Genomic DNA, 3,775 nt, shown 5'->3' with positions numbered 1-3,775 from the left:
CAGGACGACTGATCAAAACAAAAGTTTCTCTCTATATATATAAAATTAATATGATTTTATTCAGTAATCACCCTGATCTCTCTAGAAGACCTGTAAAAGCACTTTCAAATAGTTACAGCCAGTATAACCCGAAGCTTTAAAGACGTTTATTTGTCGTCTAAACTCCTTGATTATAGATAATGTCCATTTTTGACCATTTTAGCAGTCAGTCTGAGTTTAAGCATTTAATTTTAGTTCCCACTGGACTAACTTAACAGCCTTTTATTCTACGTTGATGCAGCGAGCATTGAGAATTGCAATCGTAAGATTATCATTGCATGGTATTATAGCATGAGTTTCAGTTATTATACAACCCAAACGTCCACAGTTCAGCAAAATGTTCATTATTATTAGTGATTAAAAGGGCTAAAATAGGCAAAAACACCAGTGCGGTCCTTTCAGAAGAGCCTTTAAGGTTTATTATGGTTGCAGCTGCTTCTTGAAGTCAATCACAGACCAATCAGCAACCAGAAAAAAAACCAGACTACTCAACCAGCTTTCTGAAAGACTGGACAGTGGGGCAGATGGCGCCCCAGTCCACCGACTTGCGGTACTCGCCCTTCTCCAGCAGGTACTGGCGGCCCTTGTAGTTGGGGTGCTCGTAGAAGACCCACCAACCTCCCAGGACCCTGCAGGAGTGGACCTGCCTCCAGCGGAACTTCTCCAGCACAGAGGCACAGTCTTCAGTCACTTCAAACACCTGACCACCGAAGTCTCCTTTACCGTACAGCTGGAGCTTGTAGGGATCTTCACCAGCCTGATACATGATGATGATGCAAAAGGAAGACAGCAGGTAGAGGGGAGAAAAGGGGAACAGAGATAAAATAAGTGTTGGGAGATTTGGTGATCAGCTGAATGAAGGATATTTGGGGGGGACAGGAACCTAGTCTACCATCTAAAACTAAGAAGTTGTATCTTTTAAACTTTGCCCTCTAGAAAATCTAGACTCTGTGTTCGCAGGCTTACAAAGTGGATCATCTTGCAGGAGCTGAGTCTGTCATTGAAGCCAGTCCAGCTCTGGTAGTCCGGGTACTCGCCTCTGGTCAGGACGTACTGGTAACCCGAGAACCTCGGTCTCTCGTAGATCACCCAGGTCCCACTCTCCACACGGGCCGAGTTGCAGCGACTCAGGTAGGAGTGGAAGTCGGTGCAGTCACTGTCACTCTCATACCTGCGACCCTGGTAGTTCTTGTCCTCATAGAAGATGATCTGAGGGGCGTTAGGGATGAGCGTCTGATATTAAATCATTCAGAAAGCTCTGCTGTGCTTGAAAACCTCTACTCACCCTGCCCATCTTGGGACTAGCTGTGTCCACTCGTGTGGTTTCCCTTGAATGTGCTTGTTATGTAATACAAATACTACCTGTGTGTGTGCGTGCGTGTGCTCATACGCGTCCCTGTCCTCTTTTATACCTGCTGAACGCTCTGTAAATCAACAACTGCTTTGTCATGAGAATGAGATCCAAAATTTGAGTCAGTGTTTCCGCCGCTGCTCATGTTTTCCAGAAAGAGGCTGTGGGATTAGACAGCATAAAGACCTGCTGTACACACCACACACAAACACACACACAGTGGCATAAGTGCAAACATGAAGAAACCTCTGTATACATGCCACATTATGGTAGCTGATCCTATTATATATAAATGTATGCACTGGAGGATTTAGTTGTATTTAGCTGCAGTCCGTCTGGCAGCCACTAGATGACGCCATTTATTCTTTATTCCACTGGATTCTGCTTAACTATATAGTATCTTTGCCTGAACCCCCTGAGTTGGACAATCAAATAGAAAAGGGCTGAATCTGGTTCATCATCAAAAATAAAATAAATATAATGTTGATGTTGATGCAACAGTGACTAGAGCAGAAAGACGCAGTTTGGAGAAGAGTAAACTCCTACAGCAGCCTATATCATTACTTTTGTCCTCCTACCACCGTTATCATCATCATGTATCAGTTATACAGTATTTTACATGTGTGCATACATGCATGTATTATAAACAGCAGTGTACATATTAGTTTGGGACACCACTTTCCTGTGATTACAACAGGCACCACAGGGGGGCAGCATTTCCACGGTGAAAAGAAACGGCAATCTCCTTTTCTTACCGGTTTGATCATAGTGTTATGTGGTGATGAACTTATATGTTAATTAGAGCTGAAATCAATCAGGAAATACATTGGCAGCTGTTTTGATAACCAGCCCAATATTCTCGGTCTAGAAATTTTTATCCCTCAAAATTTGGCTTTTTGTCTTTACATTATAAATCTTTGTTCAAAACCCAGCATTTGATGATGGTTCCAGGAAACAACGGTGCTGATTTTTCAATCGCTTTCTACTTTTTTCTGACATTTCACAGATGTTCAATCGATTCATCAGACATGAAAACAATCAGAAGCTGCAGCCCGTAGTACACGGCAGTTCAGCTAAATGTCAAACTGTCACACTGCATCTCAAACTATGGAGGAGCATAGACAGACAAATCATTTTATATGTAAAGAAAGAAAAAAAAGTACATTTTGGATCCTTTCATTGCAAGAGAAGAGTTGACACTGTGTGTAATGATTGTTAAAACAGCCTTTTCTCACCAGAGTCCACCACCAACAGCACCACAGCACACCACACACCTGTAATCAGATACGCTACACGGTCCACGGTGGTTTGAGACCATGAATGCATCCAGAGCATCAATATTTGCTGTTACAGGTAATAGAAGCTGGCTTGTTTTCACTGGAGCCTTGTGAAAGCTCTCTTTAATTGCAATGCATACCATCACACACACACACATGCACTCACGCGCACACACACACCTCATGCTCATGGTGAGTGACTTGTGGTGAGCTGTCAGAGACACTTAAGATGATATAGGGCAGACAAGTGTTGGCAGTGTGTGTGCGCAAAACACACACACACAGGGAGAAACCACAGAGGAGGAGCGACAGGAAGGCAGACAGGCTGAGTAATGATAGGTGACTATTCTTCCATCTAGTATAAATCAAGGAGAGCTGACCACTGCTGGTGAAACACAGGCCTGCAGTTGGGAAAGACACACAAATAAACATATCGATGATGGATGGATAGAAGATATATGATCAACAGAAAGTCAAAGTTGGCATTTTTTAATTTCATGTGTCTGCTTTAATGAATACAATGAACCTCTGATCATCTATTGACCTCACGTTCAAGTTTAATCTCATAAATCTGGAGGTAATAATCAGCAATTGTGAAGTTTTGAAAAATTCTGATATTTTTTATCTTTTTTTTATTTTTTCACAGTCGGATTTCAACCTGTGAGAACAAAGAGCTCTTTAACTCCTGTCTGCTGCAGCTTTCAGCCCAACAGTCAGCGCCATCAATTGTGTTTACACATTTATCATCTGAACATGTCATGTTGTCACTGTAAACCCAGATTTCTCTACACTTACCCCCAGCATGTTCAGGGCTCCAGGTAAGATAAATTACAGTTTGAAAACACAATAGGAACAAAGACATTATGTCTAAATTGTATTATTTATTCATGCAGAGACATGCAGTGCTACAGCTAACACTGATCAGCCATTATACTATACTCCAACCTGTTACTAGATTTAATGTGGTGGCTGAACTGTGTGTTTTTATTAGTTTTAATTGAAGATGATCAGATCAGATGATGCAGTTCAGTGGAGCTAAACTTATAAAGGTTATTTACTTATAAAGGTTATTTCTACAAAGCTCTTCAGATGTTAAGTAAATCAACGA

The 3,775-nt window shown here is 41.6% G+C and overlaps 1 protein-coding gene across 1 annotated transcript; it reads right to left on the bottom strand.

Moving 5' to 3' along the window:
• Positions 1–462: 462 nt before the first annotated feature.
• On the bottom strand, positions 463–1,401 carry LOC146990754 (gamma-crystallin S-like). Its single transcript, XM_085798916.1, has 3 exons — positions 1,325–1,401; positions 1,006–1,248; positions 463–796 (listed from the first exon to the last, which is right to left on the bottom strand). Exons 1-3 carry the CDS (start codon positions 1,331–1,333, stop codon positions 524–526), a joined length of 525 nt encoding a protein of 174 aa, XP_085655042.1. The 5' UTR covers positions 1,334–1,401; the 3' UTR covers positions 463–523.
• Between the last annotated feature and the right edge of the window lie 2,374 nt (positions 1,402–3,775).

The sequence above is a fragment of the Trachurus japonicus genome, chromosome 2 (genome assembly GCF_045865225.1).
Source record: "Trachurus japonicus isolate A0001 chromosome 2, Traja_1.0".
Taxonomy (NCBI): domain Eukaryota; kingdom Metazoa; phylum Chordata; class Actinopteri; order Carangiformes; family Carangidae; genus Trachurus; species Trachurus japonicus.
This window is presented reverse-complemented; position numbering and strand designations above follow the sequence as displayed.

Coding starts and splice junctions, on each gene's coding strand:
- LOC146990754 (XM_085798916.1), bottom strand. Junction 797..1,005: donor CCTGCAAGATGATCCACTTT/GTAAGCCTGCGA, acceptor ATCATGTATCAG/GCTGGTGAAGATCCCTACAA.